This window comes from Stenella coeruleoalba (assembly GCF_951394435.1).
Source record: "Stenella coeruleoalba genome assembly, chromosome: 11".
NCBI classification, from domain to species: domain Eukaryota; kingdom Metazoa; phylum Chordata; class Mammalia; order Artiodactyla; family Delphinidae; genus Stenella; species Stenella coeruleoalba.
Genome location: NC_137157.1, coordinates 18,332,081 through 18,348,237, shown reverse-complemented (window position 1 = coordinate 18,348,237; position 16,157 = coordinate 18,332,081). Strand labels below are relative to the sequence as shown.

Below are 16,157 nucleotides of genomic sequence, written 5' to 3'. Positions count from 1 at the left end.
GATTAGAGCATAGAAAGAAATCTGCCCCTACACCCCACAATTCCTAAGAGGAAAACTCAGACTCTCACTGTTTTTGTGGTGGAGCTTTGTACAAATTAGGAGGAAAATCTCTAATGGCTCCAAAATGTCTATATAGGAAGTGGTTAGGGATGGTTATTACTTGGAAGGGGAGGCTAAGCCACATCCTGGATGCACAGGAACATGTTCCCTGATTGATTAACAATGTCTTCCAGGGCATGAGAAGGGACAGAAGGGTACGTATGCCCTGCGTCGTGCAAACCCTGGCCTGTATTCTTCCAACAAGGAAACAGAGGCTTAACAGGGTGGCGGCTCTGCCTGGGCCCTGTGTGTGCTCTGTGCTCTGGCACTCTTCCCTAGCGCTGACAGTAAAACAGAAGTCGATTGTCTAGTGCCTGCAGAAGCCGAGTCATGCCCAGAGGACCTCAAAATGCAGACTGCGATGCTCTTCCTCATTGGCTTTCTTCCAGACACTCTTCATACGCAAATGTGTTTACACTGGCCGAGTCAGGAGCCTGAAGAATGGCTGTGCCAGATACTGTAATGCCACCGTGAAGGTGAGGCTTGTGTGTGGCCGGGGCCCTTAGCCAGGCCACCAGGGCCTGCACAGAAGCCCACAGGGCTGGGCGGCTCTTGGGCCCCAGGGTCTGTGAGTCACAGGTTGCCTTTGGGTTGACCCACAGGTTGACCATGTCTTCTTGCAAAGGAAGGGAAGGGCAGAGTCCCCACACAGCGGCCAGGTCACCCCCTCCCTGCATCCATTCATCCCATGATTCCTATCACTCTTTTTTTTTTTTTTTTTTTTTTGCGGTACGCTGGCCTCTCACTGTTGTGGCCTCTCCCGTTGCGGAGCACAGGCTCCGGACGCGCAGGCTCAGCGGCCATGGCTCACGGGCCCAGCCGCTCTGCGGCATGTGGGATCTTCCCGGACCGGGGCACGAACCCGTGTCCCCTGCATCGGCAGGCGGACTCCCAACCACTGCGCCACCAGGGAAGCCCCCTATCACTCTTAATATGGAGCCCACGCCCTTGACACTACCATGCACGGCCCACCCTCTGCAGTGTCCCTGGCCTGTCTCTCACCCTCATTTCTACCTCAGCGGGTGTGCCTTTGCCATTCCCTCCTGGAAGAATGTTCTTCCAGGTTTTCTTGGGGCTGACTGACCTCTCAAGTCTCCATCCGACCCTCATCTCTGTCACCGCCCAGTCCACAGTGCCCCCGCCAATCTCCCCACACCTCTGCTCCCACCTGCCACCACTTGGTAACGGCACTTTGATTTCCCGGCATTTACTGCTATCTGAAATCCTCTTTTTTTTCTTTTTAAATGTATCGTCTCTTCCCTGACTAGATGGAACACGGGCTCCGTGAGCCCAAGCCTTTGTCTGTCTTGCTGTCACAGTACCAGAGCCGAGCCAGCAGCCCGGGGCGGCCCTCAGGAGATTGGTGGTGAACAGGTGGCTGAGCACAGGCCACGCCATCATCTGCAAGAGAAGAAGTCGTGCTCCTAAGGGTGGGAGGGGGCTGACACTGCTTGAGATCGTAACGGAAATTAAAATGTATTGATGTTTCCTTTGAGGAACTGGCGCTCTGCCTGGGATTCCAAAAGGCAACACACATTTTGTTTCTCAGGTACCAAAGTGCTGCCACGGCTTCTACGGGCCCGACTGCAACCAGTGTCCAGGAGGCTTCTCGAATCCGTGCTCCGGGAATGGGCAGGTGATAAAGACTGAGGCTTGCTTTTTCACAAATGCTGAGGTTGACCTGTGTTAAGTCGAAAAGTAATTTTTAAAACCACTAAACCAAGAAATGGTACAATGCCAGTCACTGTTCCCAGGGAGTAAAAGAAACAGCTCAGTTGCTAAAAGAAGAGAGGGTGTCTGCAGGAGAAGGAATTTTGCCTGGGGGAGTGGCAGGGGGCAGGGTGACCAGTGATGTCGCTTCTGGTCTGCTTTCCTACTGCTGATGGCGTGACTTTGAGCAACTCAGCAAGGCTCTCTGGACCCCAGTTTCCCTGTGTGGGGGATAGCAGGATTGGCCTGCATTGATCTCCAAGTCTTTTTAGGGCCGAGATTTTACTATTCTTAAGGGGAAAAAAAAAAAAAAGCACTGCCCAGTGAATGCTTTCATTAAGATTTTTTTTTTTTTTTGGCTGCCTCGGGTCTTAGTTGCGACACTCGGGATCTTCATTGCAGCGCATGGGCTTCTCTCTAGCTGTGGCGTGCAGGTTTTCTCTCTCTAGTTGTGGCACTCAGGCTCCCTGGCGCGTGGGCTCTAGTTTGTGGCACGCAGGCTCTCTAGCTGATGTGCGCGAGCTCAGTAGTTGTGGCACGCAGGCTTAGTTGCTCCACCGCGTGTGGGATCTTAGTTCCTGGACCAGGGATCGAACCCATGTCCCCTGCATTGGAAGGCGGATTCTTTACCACTGGACCCCCAGGGAAGTCCTGAATGCTTTTGTTAGCCCATCTGCAAAACCTATGAAACGTAAGAGCCAAAACTTAACTCACCTAGCGTGGAGGCCAGGGCTAAACATACAAAGGTAATAGTAGCTGTGGTCCATATGGGGAAATTCTGGATCTGCACATATAAGAAATCCACCTCGAAAACATGCCTCTTTCAGGGGGAAGGAAAAACTGCATGACCACCAAGTGGGGACGCCACACAGGCCAGGGGGATAGGGCGAAGCTGCTACAAATTAACTACTGTACCTGGGTGGTCCGGGACCCAAGCCCAATTCTGATACGTGTCAGTCAGTACAAATCTAACCTTGAAATAGCTGGGGAGATGAGGGGTAAAATGCTCACACTGAAGGGGAAGACACTGCCGTTTGGAGTCACATAGCTGAGCGTGTGAGCATCTGGAGAGAAAGGCCTGCCTTCATTCTGAAGGTCAGTGGCTTATCGGGCTGCCCCTTAAGCATTGTTTAGAGGTTCCATTTCACCACTGTGATACCCTCCCCTCCCCGACCAAACGACTTCCTGTGAAGTTCTGAATCCTGGCTCGGGACACCCATATGTCACTGTCTTAGCTTCCTACCCGATATCCGCGACTCTACTTTCCACAGGGGGCCCCAAAGAGTCGTTTCAAGCAGAATTGAATCTGAGTCAAAGAAGCAGGCCAGGAAACGAAAGCATCTGGGACTCCTCGCCCGGGGCGTGTTGTCCTGACGGCCAGGGGCCCTGCCTTTGTTTGCAGTGCGCCGACGGCCTCGATGGCAATGGGACGTGCGTTTGCCAGGATGGCTTCCAGGGCTCCCAGTGTCAGTTCTGCTCGGACCCCAATAAATACGGACCTCGGTGTGACAAAAGTAAGTGTCGCTTCCTGAGCTGCCTTCTGCTCCTCACCCGGGGTCCCTGCAGCACTGCAGTGCAGTCCTGGTATCAGGTGCCCCTTGGCTTGTGATAATACCCTTATCACAGGGTATTTCTTAAGCACTTGGGTCCCAAACAGTGCACATGCCAGATTGCTGGGCCCCACTCACAGAGCTTTGAGATAGGAGGCCTGGGTGGTACCTGGGGATTTGCATCTCTGACAAGTTCCCTGAGATGTCAACACTGCTGGCCCAAGACCACACTTTGAAAACCAGTCTTTTAGGGTTTCCCCACATACCTGAAGTGATTGTTGGCTCCATATCAGAAAACAGACTCCCCATCTTTCAAGCAGTCCTCTTCCATCAGCTCCTCCCTTCGCTAAATGTGCGACCTTGGGTTAGTTACTACACCGCTCTAGGCCTCAATTTCCTCATCTATAAAATGGGGATAATAATAGTAACTACCTCGTAAGGTTAGTACAAGTTATAAATGGAAAGCACTTGCCTTAGAACAATGCCTAGTGCCTAGTATGCACTACCAATATTATTATCTGTTATTGTTATTATTATCTATTATTGTTGGTACTGTTACTGTCATGCTAAGTTCAGTGATATAAACGTCCAGAAGCTCATAGAACATGTAGAAAGTTCCACAACACCAGGCATTGAAAAAAAAATGCAGTTATATAATCTTAGAAAACACATTATGTTCTTAAAAATCACACCATGTGAATATTTAAGTACATAGATAGAAATATACATCTATCTATCTAAGCTAAGATTAGACCTTGATAGAAAAAAAAAAAATGAATAGATCAGAGCTTGCTGTGGAGTCAAACCGACCTGAAGTTCAGTCTTCACTCTGCAATTTACTGGCTCTACGACCTTGGAAGAAATCTCTCATTGAAGCTTAACTTCCCCATTTATAAAATGAAGACAGTATTGGGACCCACTTCATAGGTTGTTGATTAAGTTAGATCATAATTGAGGACTTTAGCCCAGAGCGTGCACCTAGCAAATAATCAATGAATGAAGCCATTCTTATTACTATCACTACTGACTCCACACATCTGTTACAAAACACACCACCCCTCTCCTCTCTTACTTTGTCTGATCTTCACGGCTACCTCTCAAGAAGGACGGGACACCAGAGCCCAGCAGATTTGTGGCTGCTGATCCTAGTCTGATGCTCTTTTTGCAAAATAAGGTTTCTGAGGGGAAAAAAATAGGGGTTTATTCCAAAGCCTGTTGACATAGGCATTTTTATGAGGCCAGTAGTCACGATGCCGAGACCGGGGCGGCAGTGGTGACTTCCCGCCCCAAAGCCTCTTGTCCAGGTCTGTTGCCGCCCACCGCCTCATGCAGGGGAGCTTCCTCTTCATTCTGGGGTCTTGTTCCTTGCTAACCAAGCCCTGACGTCCTTAAAAGTTTATGAAAAGTTTTCTTTTTTTTAAAACCAGCTGTGCTTTGCCAGCCCTCACTGTGTTTCTCTTTCCTGGACGCTGGCTCCAAGCCCCGACACAAATCCCTTTCCCGTCAGTCCCTTCTGGGGCAAAACCACACATTCCTTCATTTCTGATCACATTTAAGCCCCCAAATCCTTGCCACCTGCCTTTGAGAGTCTCCAGAATGTTCTTTTCACTTCCACATGCAGAGGAGCCTGAGTCTGATGCGCTGGCTCACGTTACAACTTTTAAATACCTGTAATCAAAAGCAGAGTTAGCAGCTAAAGTTTAAGATGATAACAGACAGTGGAAATGCCAGTCGATACACTGATCGCCTGGTTACTCATGGTCACTAACGGAAATGGAATTTGAAGGTCTGAGTTCAAGTCCCAGTTTGGGAACTTGCCAGCAAGTCAGGCAATTCGTTTTACCTCTCTGGGCCTCAGTTTCCTCATCTGGAAAATGGGGCTGGTAAAAGTATTGGTACCTAACTCCTGAGGCTGGTGACTGTGAATGAGAGGGTACAGGTTAAAGGCTGGCCCGATGCCTAGAACAAGGTCAGTGTGCAAATATTGGGCATGAGTTAGCATTGGTTTGCTGTGATGGAGGGTGAAGTGCAAATATATAGGCCACACATCAGAGGCTGTGCCGGCAGGAGAAATCACTTCCAGAATGTCTTCAGGAAAAGGCGAGAAATTTCCAGACTAAACGCTCCTACCGTGAAGTAGGTGAAAATGGAGCTCCTTGGCCTCTTTCACACCATCACAACCCACCCTCCCCCTGCACCCCGCACACAGACACACAAAGCATCCCGAAGACCAAGCTCTTCTCACCGAGAGCTGTCCTGGCACACGAGAAAGACGCTGAGAAATAGCGTCCAGAGCCTTCCGCGTCTCAGCCCCGGGTTCTGCACCTACAGGAGTGAGTGGGGGGTGAGGGGAGGGGGCCCTGTCCTCCATGACCCATGTGCCCATTGCTAAGCTTGTCCCCAAGCCCTGAACGGCCCTCTTCCTTCCCTTCCAGGGTGTCTGTGCAGTTTCGGAACGTGTGACAACAGAATTGACGGCGACGGCGCCTGTCTCCCCGGCACCTGCAGGGACGGCTCCGCCGGGAGATTCTGTCACAAGCAGACCTCAGCCTGTGGGCCCTACCTGCAGTTCTGTCACATCCATGCCACCTGCGAATACAGCAATGGGACAGCAAGGTAGGCCGGTCGGGGAGGGGGGATCGCCATCCTTAAGGGCCCGTGGCCACTGTGTTACCTGTTGACACACCCAACCCATATCTAAACTCTTCATAAACTAAGCCCTGTTCTCTTCAGCTGCCAGTACGGCTTTTGTGGAGAAAACCTCAGACTGAGCTGGGTTCAAAGTTTGCAGCATTCCCTGCTTTGAAACTTACCAGCTGTGTGACCTTGGGCAGTTACGTAACCTGTCTGAGCCTCACTTTTGTCATCAGTACAATAAGGGTGATGTTGCCTACCTAGCAGGGCAGTTGTGGAGATTCGAAGAACTGAATGCCAAATCATCCAGCCCCAGGGCTAGTACATCATAGGTGTTCAGTCATGGAAACTGCAGTTATTACCATCACTCATGTGAAGGAAATGAAGATTTGCCCACCAACTTTCCAACCCTTTAAAAACGCCTTTACTTCCTAAGGTCATTAGTAACTACGCCCCTGTTAAAGGCATCTTACAAGAAATTGGATCGTTGGTCACTGGATCACCATTTGTTTTCTTAATGCTATCTAACATATGAAGTGGGCATGGGGGGAACATGTCAGAGGAAATTTTCCTCTCTGGGAATATCTGGTTCAAAGGCAGTAACCATGCAAAAAATATCCTGGGAAATGCAGACAACATGTAGAATTCTTAGCCTTATTTTTGCAGCACTTTTCTTAATTTGTAATTACCTAATCATTTGCTTACCTGTTTGTGATCTGTCTCCCCCACCGGTCTGTAGGAAGCATGGGGCAGAGACCGACTTTGCTCTTCCATGATGGTACAATAGAAATGCATCCTCCTAAGGAGCTCGTATATACATCAGTGCATAAGGCGAAAGTCACAAGTCACCACAATTGCCCTTAAAACCTCTTAAGGGAATTCCCTGGCCGTCCAGGGGCTAGGACTCGGCGCTCTCACTGCTGGGGCCTGGGTTCAATCCCTGGTCAGAAACTAAGATACTGCAAGCCGTGAGGCACGGCCAGAAAAAGAAAAAAAGTAAATAAGTAAACAATAAATAAATTTAAAAACCTCTAATCACCCACAGGGGATCATCAACATGGGTCTGTATTTCCTATATAAACTTAGGTAAATCAATGTTGAAACAGATCAATCTATTTCTTCATTTGGGGACCACCTAAAGTATTTAGTTCTTCTAGGATTCTTGATGCATGAAAAATAATTTTATTTAGAGTTTGGTGAAGCACGTATGACTGAATCTGCAATAGTGACGTGGGCGTGTGATAGGTGTCCCAGCACCTATCACAGGGCACTCAGTAAATACTGGTTGACCAAACGAATGAATGAATGGTCCTATCTAATAGCTAAAGTTTCAAGGTGGAGCATTTTGAGAGGAGTGCCTGAGGGCGTGGTGGATCATGGAATCAGGCACCTGAGAATGTTGTGCTCTAAAAAAAAGAACATCTGAGAGATCAGGGAAGGGAGAGAGGGAAGGTCTCACCTGATTGTCATGTTCAAATCACTGAACTGTCACACAGAAGAGAGCGTTGTTCTCTGCTGAACCAGAGGTAATGACTTGAGGTATAAAGAGACAGATTCCAGCCCCATAAGAACAGAAAAGCCGCCCAGTGTCGAGCCTGAGAAGGTGCAAGTGTGAGCAAGTGCCCTGCTGAACGCCCCGTGTGCATTCACTCTATACCACAGCTTTATGAGGGAGATGTTAGACCCATTCTCCAGGTGAGGAAACAGTCTCCCAGAGGTTAAGGGACTCGCTCAAGGTCACATAACTGCTAAGAGGTGGGGCCTGGATACCCACCCAGGTGTATCTGACTGCAGACCCGGGAGTGCTGGTGGCCACCATGGTACATGGCTCCCCCGACAAGGGCAAAGTGTCAGGCCACCTGGCCGTGAACACGTTCACCCCTGGCTGGCTGGTCTTCTTGGGGAGCGGTGGGATAGTTGGTGCTTATATTTCTAGGGCTGACTTCGTGTGCTCACTCTTCTTTGCAGCTGTGTTTGCAAAGCAGGGTATGAAGGGGACGGAAGCCTCTGTTCAGAGATGGACCCTTGTTCGGGATTAACCCGAGGGGGCTGCAGCCGCAATGTGAGTGTTGGTCTTTATTTCCAAGCTGCCAGGTTTTTTAGGAAATCCTGAGGGAAGACCTTCCAAAAGGCAGTGTCATATGACTTCATTGCATGAGGCACATTTGCTTGAACCCTGCATTTTAAAGATGGTGCCAGGTGCCTTCTGTGAGCCTCCACTTCCTAAGTCCACGTGTGCTGGGGGAGCCCCAGGTTCACATGTGCAGGGGTATTGGGCTTCTAAAAACACAACCAAAGGATCAGATACTGGAGATCATTAGTAATAAACTTCTGATTCAGACATTACAGCTTACAAGTGACTTTCATGTAAGTGATCTCATTTGCTCTTCCCACCAACCCATTGAAGCAGATGTTGTTTATCCCCGTTTTACTGATCAGGAAACTGAGGCTCAGAGACCTTAAGTGACTTGCCTTAAGTTCTGTTAGTGTCAGGGGTATAGCCCAAACTGACTGTTGCTTTCATTAATACCTTCTGAATATCACCACCACCACCCGGCCAAGGTCACCTTCATTCCCTACCCACAGTTTAATAACTGTTCTCCCTGATGCTCCTCTTGGCTATAGCCACAGCCAGAGTGGATCAGATCATGTTTCCCCCTTCGGGAACTTCTCCTGGCTCTGAGGATGAAATCAGATACAAACGCCTTGCCCAACCCTCCAGACTGGGCCTGGGCAAGCCCCACCCACTCAGCCTCATCTGGACAGCTTACCTTGCACCTCTCACTCTGTCCTTCAGCTTCCTGGTGTGGTCATCCTGAAAGGCCTGGACTTGGTACAGGTAGGAGCTTGGGCTAGAGCATCCTACAGACCTGGGTTCATGCCTCTTTACAGCTGTGTGACCTTGGGCAAGTCACTTACCTCCTCTGAGCCTCAGTTTCCTTATCTGTAAAATAGAGATAATCACAGTACCTTCCTCAAGATGATGGCTTACACCTACAAGACATTCAGAACAATCCCTGGCTCAATAAGTGGCAGTGACGTTAGTGACGGTGGCCGTTAGCTGGCCAAAAACAAGCAAATTTGTTCTTCAAGTCATCTTATCTTTTCCATTGATCTTAATGCAAATGTGTGTCTTAATCATTTCCTTTGCACTCCATGTAAATATAAGCTTCTGCAGTGTACCTCTGGAAGTCCTTGCTTTGCGCTTGGAATCTTGCAGCTGGACTGGGGTTTCAGAGGTGTTGCTGCTGCTTCCTCCTGTAGGCAGAATGCATCAGAACTGGCAGGGGAACCCACGTCTGCGTATGCCATCAGGGATGGACGGGGGACGGAAGGGATTGCTCAGAGATCAACACCTGCCTGCTGCCCAGTGCTGGCAGCTGCCACCACAATGCAACCTGTTTGTACGTCGGCCCCGGGCAGGTAGGTGTGATGAGTGGAGAGCCAAGAGGAAGCAGGGTTCCTGGAGTAGATGGTTTTCTCCCCTAGACACAGAAGTACTTTGGCTAGAATTTACTGCAGCTCTTTTATCATTTGTAGCAGTGGGAAAGGGTTAATTGTGGCAACAAACCTATGATGTAGGTACTATTTTTTTTCACCTTTTGACCCCATTTACCCTCACCACATCACACCCCACCCAGCCTCTGGCAACCACCAGTTTGTTCTCCATATCTGTGAGCTTGGTTTTGTTTTGTTTTGTTTTGTTTTAGATTCCACATATAAGTGAGATCAGATGGCATTGGTCTTTTTCTTACCTATTTCACTTAGCATAATGCCCTCAAAGTCCATCCATTATGTTGCAAATGGCAAGATTTCATTCTTTCTTTGGCCAAATAATATTCTAATGTATACGTAGGCCACATATTCTTTATCCATTCATCTGTTGATGAGCAGTTTGGTTGCTTCCATGTCTTGACTGTTGTAAATAATGCTGCAATGAACATGGGGGTGCATAGACCTTTTCGAGTTTTTTTTTTTTTTTTTCAGGTAAATACCCAGAAGTGGAATTGCTAGAACATATGGTAGTTCTATTTTTAGTTTTTTGAGGAACCGCCATAACAATTTTCCAGTGGCTGCACCAATTTACATTCCCACCAACAGTGCACAAGGGTTCCCTTTTCTCCACTTCCTCTCCAACACTTTATTATTTCTTGTCTTTATCTCACTGTGGTTTTGATTTGCGTTCCTCTGATCATTAGTCATGTTGAGCAGCTCTTCATGTCCCTGTTGGTTATCTGTATGTCTTCTTTGGAAAAATGTCCACTCAGATGCCCATTTTTTTAATTGGATTGTTTGGTTTTTTGCTGTTGAGTTGTATGAGTTCTTTATATATTTTACATATTAACTCCTTATCAGATTATGACTTGTAAATGTTTTCTCCCATTCCATAGGTTGCCTTTTCATTTTGTTGATAGTCGCCTTTGCCATATAGAAGCTTTTTATTTTTTATTATTTTTTGTGTGTGTGGTACGCGGGTCTCTCACTGTTGTGGCCTCTCCCATTGCGGAGCACAGGCTCCGGATGCACAGGCTCAGCAGCCATGGCTCACGGGCCTAGCCGCTCCGCAGCATGTGGGATCTTCCCAGACCGGGGCACGAACCCACGTCCCCTGCATCGGCAGGCGGACTCTCAACCACTGCACCACCAGGGAAGCCCCCAGAAGCTTTTTAATTTGATGTAGTCCTACTTGCTTATTTTTGCTTTTGTTGCCACATAGGTACTATTATCATTCCATCTTATAAAAGAGGAAACTGAAGCATGGAGAGCTTAAATACTTTGCTCATATCACACAGAAACCAAATTACGGTGTGAGATTCACACCCAAACAGTCTGACTCCAGAATTGCCCTCTCGGTCACCACCCTTGACCACACTCTGTTTCTCTATAACACTGTGTAATACTCTACAGTTTGTGGGTCACTTTCACTTAACCTCATTTAAGGGAGACAGAGGCAGAGAAAGCTACTTCTTAGGAATTAATCAGCCCCAGGGGAGGTGATGACAACTGTCCTAGGATTGTAGCCATGAAAAAGTCCTAGTCGTGAAAGAACTCACTGCATTCTTATGTCTTGCCAAGCAAGTACCAACAATTCAATTAGTTTTTGACTCACCTGAGTCGCCACGTCGCATTTGAGAGAGAAAAACAATTTCTTGGTATCAGTATCAGTTTGCTAAGGCTGCTGTAGCAAAGTATCACTAACTGGGTATCATAGAACAACAAAAATGTGTGTCTCACGGGATTGGAGGCTAGAGGTCCAGGATCAAGGTATCAGCAGGTTTGGTTCCTTCTAACAGCTATGATGACAGATCTGTTCCATGCCTCTCTCCCAGCTCTGGGTGGTTCGCTGACAGGCTTTGGTGTTCCTTGGCTTATACACGCATCACCCTAATCTCTGCCTTCGTGTTCACGTGGCATTCTGCCACGTGCATGTCTATGTCCAAATCTCCCCTTTTTATAAGGACACGAGTCATATTAGACTAGGGACCCACCCTACTCCAGTAGGACCTCATCTTAACTCATTACATATTAACAATCCTTTTTCCAAATAAGGTTACATTCTGAGGTACTGGGGGTCAGGACTTCAACATATGAGTGCGGGGGTGGGATTGGGGGAGCACAGTTCAACCCATAAGAGTATCTATTCCCTTCTGCTCTATCATTCTTTCTGCAGACAAATTTGAAAAGCATTCTGATGGGGGAGATAGAGGAAGAGAAACGACTTTTTGTAGTGTTACATGAGAAATAAAATAGGCCATATCTAGGATTGCCCTCAGTCGTGTTATTAGTTGGCTCGAAAGCTTGTAGATATATTCCAAATAGGCACAAATCCTAACTACCATGAATTTTTATTTTAAAAGACAGACCATGTTTGGGTCAATATGTCAGGGCTGTGGGTGCAGGGACGTGCTACCCCAATACCAAGTACAGAAGATTAAACACTCTTGCTTACAAGGTCTTGCCCTCTCGTGTAAAGTTGTATACATGTGCATATATTTGTATATAAGATACCCAATTGGGCTTCCCTGGTGGCGCCGTGGTTGAGAGTCCGCCTGCCGATGCAGGGGACGCGGGTTCGTGCCCCGGTCCGGGAAGATCCCACATGCCGTGGAGCGGCTAGGCCCATGAGCCATGGCCGCTGAGCCTGCGCGTCTGGAGCCTGTGCTCCGCAACGGGAGAGGCCACAACAGTGAGAGGCCCTCAAAACGCAAAAAAAAAAAAAATATATATATATATATATATATACCCAATTTACTTTATAAAGCATATATAGCAAATAATACTTATACCCTTAAAGATAAAAATTCATAAATAGGAGTTCTATTCCTTTCTTCCCACAACTTAATGGGTTGTCTTGTATCACCTCAATAACGCTTCACCAATCAAATGTTCCTAGTTTCCCACCTCTGTTTATTTTTCTGACATGTACCCTCAGCTTTCATGGACTCCCCACTCCTCCCACCCTCTCCCAAGGTCCAGCCATGCCCCACTTCCCAGAAGAAACTTCCCAGCTCTTCCCCCTCCTCTGAAGAGCAGTGGTCCTCATCACAGAAGCATCTCATGTGCCAGTCCATCCATAAGACTTAGAGCATCTCTTGTTTTCCAGTGAAGATTGGACTCTTCTTATTTCCGTTGTGTGCTTTATGTTCTTCTCTTTGGTGAAAGCAGCTTTGAGGTTCATTGCTGGTTCCATAACCTGTGTTTGTTATCTGTTGAAGAGATTACTCCTGTTTAAATTATAGGGTTTTTTTAAATTAATTAATTTATTTATTTTTGGCTGCGTTGCGTCTTTGTTGCTGCTCGCGGGCTTTCTCTAGTTGCGGCGAGTGAGGGCTGCTCTTCATTGCGGTGCACGGGCCTCTCACTGTGGTGGCTTCTCTTGTTGTGGAGCACGGGCTCTAGGCGCCTGGGCTTCAGTAGTTGCAGGCTCAGTAGTTGTGGCTCGTGGGCTCTAGAGCACAGGCTCAATAGTTGTGGCGCATGGGCTTCGTTGCTCCACGGCATGTGGGATCTTCCCGGACCAGGGCTTGAACCCGAGTCCACTGCACTGGCAGGCAGATTCTTAACCACTGCGCCACCAGGGAAGCCCCCTAAATTATGTTTTAAATACAAGATAATGTTTAATAATGGAAGACATTTGGGAAAGTAAAAGAGTGGAGAAAAATGAAAACCATTCACAGCACTCCCACAATCACCATTTGTGTGCTGATGTATTTTTTCTTTCTGGTCTTCTTAATGCACAGGTTTTTATTTTTCTCTACCTTGTTGTGATCCACTGCAGTTTTGTTTGGTTCCTATTCTGTACTTAGCACAGACATTCCCCCATTTTATCATACAACCCACCACTATCATCATCATCATCATCATCGTCATCATCATCATCATCATCATCATCATCATCTTTGTCATCATCATCATATTTAATAGCTGCATGATCAGGGCCATTGCTCCTGTGGTGTAGTTTGTGTACTACACAAAGTACCCAGCCTATGGGGCAAACGCGCTGAAACCCAGCCTGCACCCTGCTCACCAAGGTATGTACCCTGGTGTGGACCTAAAGCTTCCCAGAGGGAGGGGGGACTTTTCTGTTGCATGATGACCCTGTCTACCTGCTGAGCCACTAGCCGTGGGTTGTCCATGTAGAGATTTGCCTGCTCAGAGGGAATGCCTGTTCTAAATTACACAACGTGCCTTCCAGACTCACAGTGGCCGTGTGCATGGATCTCCACCAAGTGGTTGCTCCATGACTTGCTTATTCTTTCCCTCTTAGGTGGAGGGGCCAATTTTTCCCATGTGATGCTCTTTAGGATCTAAGTTCTCTCTGAGACAGATCTCCATATGGCCCCTCTAGGGTAATGAATTCAAAACGCACCAAAGGACTATCAGACTGGGAACTGTAATGTAGAACGTGGAGACCAATAGCTCCGGAAGCTGAAGTGTAATAAACGAAAGACATTAATGGTGTTCTCTAAAAGAGCCACACAGCGATGGCTTCCATACTTCTTTTTGTGGTACAGTGTGAGGGCAGGTCATGCAAGGCAGTTAGTTGTTTTCAATAATCTGTTTGACTTTGCTCTTGGAATTACAGAATGAGTGTGAGTGCAAGAAAGGATTTCGAGGCAACGGGATTGACTGTGAACCAGTAACGTCATGCTTGGAACAAACTGGGAAATGTCATCCACTGGTGAGTGACTTGATTTTTTTCATTAGTCCTTAAAAAAATGACTTGAGAAAGAAAGAAGGTTGGGTTATTTTTTTTATCTGGGCCCAGTAATGAACAAAATCTCTCTTACTCCCACAGGGAGTCCCTGAGCAGAATGTGAGTAATTATTGCAACCTTCACTCCATTCTAAAGCTTGGAAGAACCAACATACGATTGCCAGATAAGATTCCCGGTTAAATCTGAACTCCTAGTCAATGACAAATAATCCTGCAGCACAACTATGACCCAAATGTTAGATAGGACAGATTTAAACAAAAAATTCTTCATAACTTAGCTAAAATTCGTACTTGGTGTTTTTATTTGCTATATCTGGCAATTCTAAATCACCAGGATAATTTAAAGGGTAACTAGACTCCCATTTTGCATGTCATGACAAAGTTTTACCCAAATTATTAGTGAAAATGCCCATTCAAGCATTAGGGAAGAGCAGGCAAAGATGTTAGAGCTGGTCGTGTTCATGTTTTTAAAAGAACATCACTAAGCACCCAGCGTCAGAACCAATGAAGACGACACCTTAGCCACAGTGCTTTTGCTTGCAGGTAACAGAGTCCACGCAAATCTGCTTAAGCTAAAAAGGAATTTGTTGGACAGATGCCCCCAGGGTAGCTCCGTAGTCAGGCATTCCAAAACCTCCCGAGGGCTTAACATCAACATCAAGGCAGCTTCTTCCCTCGGTCCTCTGAGACCATGCAATTTCTCGTTTTGCCACTCCCTGTGCCTTTACTTTCTCTTTGTCTTTGTCTCCCTCTCTCTCTCTCTCCCAACTTTAAGTGCAGTTCTGTGCATCTTGGGGTAGGTGACTCCTGTTCTTAGAGGAACGTCTAGCCCGCTACCAGAGATGCCCACTAACTTAACAGCACTCTGTGTCCCCATTCTAACTCATAGGAGAAAGGATCTGGCCAGCCCAGCTGGGTCCAGGTGTCCACATATGAGACACTCAATGATGGCCAGGGAGTGGGGTGACATATCATGAACAGGACTGCCAGACCCACGCCTAGTAGTGTGGGTAGGTGGGTGATATTCAAAGACAGAAACAATGGGAGGAGATGCCTCTAACGTATCCGTTACCCAGGAATCATGAAAGCACTTCATAAAACTGAAGAAGCTCCAACACTCTTGCTTAATTTCAGCCCAGCCAAGCCCTGACATTCCACACGTGAGAGGTTATTGGAACTTCCACTTCATTCCAAAGCGTGGAAGAACCAGCATAGGGTTGCCAGATAAAATGCAGAACACCCAGTTAGAATCGAATTTCAGGTACACAGTGAATTCTTTTCCGGCACAAGCGTGCCCCCAAATACTGTATGGGACATACTTATACAAAAACCTCTTGGTTTATCTGAAATTCACATTAACTGTGTGTCCTGATTTCTGCTTGCTAAATCTTGGCAGGGATGAAAAGAAAGAATCTAATCGTGATTCCGTAAGAAGTGCACCAAACCTGCAGAAAGGGCTGAGGGCCTGTGGGTTACTTCCACCATCTTTCACCCCGAATTTGCACTTCTCACTGTAGAAGGAGCCTGAGGATTCACAGGTGTACCTCATATCTAATGCTTCAGTTGGGAAAGCAAATCGTTTCTCTCATTTTCTTTGTATCAGGCAACCTGTCAGTTTACCTCTTCTGGTGTCTGGAGTTGTGTTTGCCAAGAGGGCTACGAAGGAGATGGCCTTCTCTGCTATGGAAACGCTGCAGTGGTAAGTCCTCTGAGATCAACTCCAGTACAGAATAATAAAGACAGAAGTCTTCAAATTTAAAAGAAAAAAAAAGCTCTCTTGGCTAGGATGGCTTTAAAGTGCTCTACGAATCATTTGCTCCAGATTTTATCTGAAGCAGACTGCTTCTCATAAATGGCATATGTGCTCTGTGGGTCACAAATTCTCTACAAGTTGAAGGGAGGTAACTTTTATTAGGCACCTTCTGTGTACCAAGCAGTCCTGCCTTC

At 47.2% G+C, this 16,157-nt stretch overlaps 1 protein-coding gene across 1 annotated transcript in view; it reads left to right on the top strand.

The window, feature by feature from the left end:
• The window catches only part of STAB2 (stabilin 2), a 163,505-nt gene that overhangs the window by 72,799 nt on the left and 74,549 nt on the right, over positions 1-16,157 (top strand). The window contains 8 exon segments of the mRNA XM_079935845.1: positions 489-575; positions 1,649-1,735; positions 3,212-3,323; positions 5,795-5,975; positions 7,962-8,055; positions 9,258-9,416; positions 14,080-14,175; positions 15,814-15,909. Of these exon segments, the coding sequence (XP_079791971.1) occupies positions 489-575; positions 1,649-1,735; positions 3,212-3,323; positions 5,795-5,975; positions 7,962-8,055; positions 9,258-9,416; positions 14,080-14,175; positions 15,814-15,909 (912 nt within the window).